Genomic DNA, 869 nt, shown 5'->3' with positions numbered 1-869 from the left:
TGTGTGTGTGTGTGTGTGTGTGTGTGTGTGTGTGTGTGTGTGTGTGTAGTATATATATATATATATATATATATATATATATATATAGTACCGGACTTTCTACGAATGTGTTAGTCACACAGAATTTTATGCATATTCTTTCACATACACATCATGTGCAAGCTCACCCACTTCTATGCATGATGAGGGCAGCGATGGCCCTCGTAATTAGTTGCTTAGCGATACCCTCACATACACCTACAGACATGAACATGTACAAGCATACAGCACACACACCTCTATGCATGAAGGATCCACTTTAATAGCCTTCATGAAGAGTTCCTTAGCCGAATCGAAGTTCTGATGCACGTGCAAGTGCAGGAAACCCTTATTCGTGTATGCAGTGGCCGAGGTCGGGTCGACCTCTAGAGCCTTGTTGAACTGCTCCAGGGCATCTTCATTCTACAGGATGGACACAGAGATATGAAATCGAATTTAGGATATGCCCGGACGAGAAGATACCAGACATATGCTGATAAACAGTGAATGATGTATAGGAATGTACTTATCTATACCCATATATCTACACACATACGCAGTGTATTCATACTGATCTATCATCAGATGTGCCGGTGCGCGCAGACACTGTGGGCACCGGAGGAGTGCGTCAGAATCGTTAACGTACCTCGAGCGATCCCATGCGTGCATTCGCATACATAGTGAGGGCAATCTAACCTATTATATTTGATTTTTATCAGTGATATATTTGGCGAAACAAAGACTGCGAGTAAAACCACACAGGGCTATTTGTTGGCAGTTCTCTGTGCAACCTTGAGCGACGATACACTTTGACGACAACAAATACATAGACATGCTTTCGAACTAGTATA

The 869-nt window shown here is 42.6% G+C and overlaps 1 protein-coding gene across 1 annotated transcript; it reads right to left on the bottom strand.

The window, feature by feature from the left end:
* Positions 1–276: 276 nt before the first annotated feature.
* On the bottom strand, positions 277–441 carry SARC_17515 (hypothetical protein; the record flags this gene model as incomplete). The annotated part of the gene is made up of 1 exon (XM_014288389.1): positions 277–441. A coding segment is annotated over one exon (165 nt), but the record flags the coding sequence as incomplete, so codon positions are not given.
* Positions 442–869: the final 428 nt, after the last annotated feature.

This window comes from Sphaeroforma arctica (assembly GCF_001186125.1).
Source record: "Sphaeroforma arctica JP610 unplaced genomic scaffold supercont1.11057, whole genome shotgun sequence".
Taxonomy (NCBI): Eukaryota; class Ichthyosporea; order Ichthyophonida; genus Sphaeroforma; species Sphaeroforma arctica.
The sequence above is the reverse complement of the archived record's forward strand: the minus strand, read 5'-3'. Positions and strand labels throughout refer to the sequence as shown.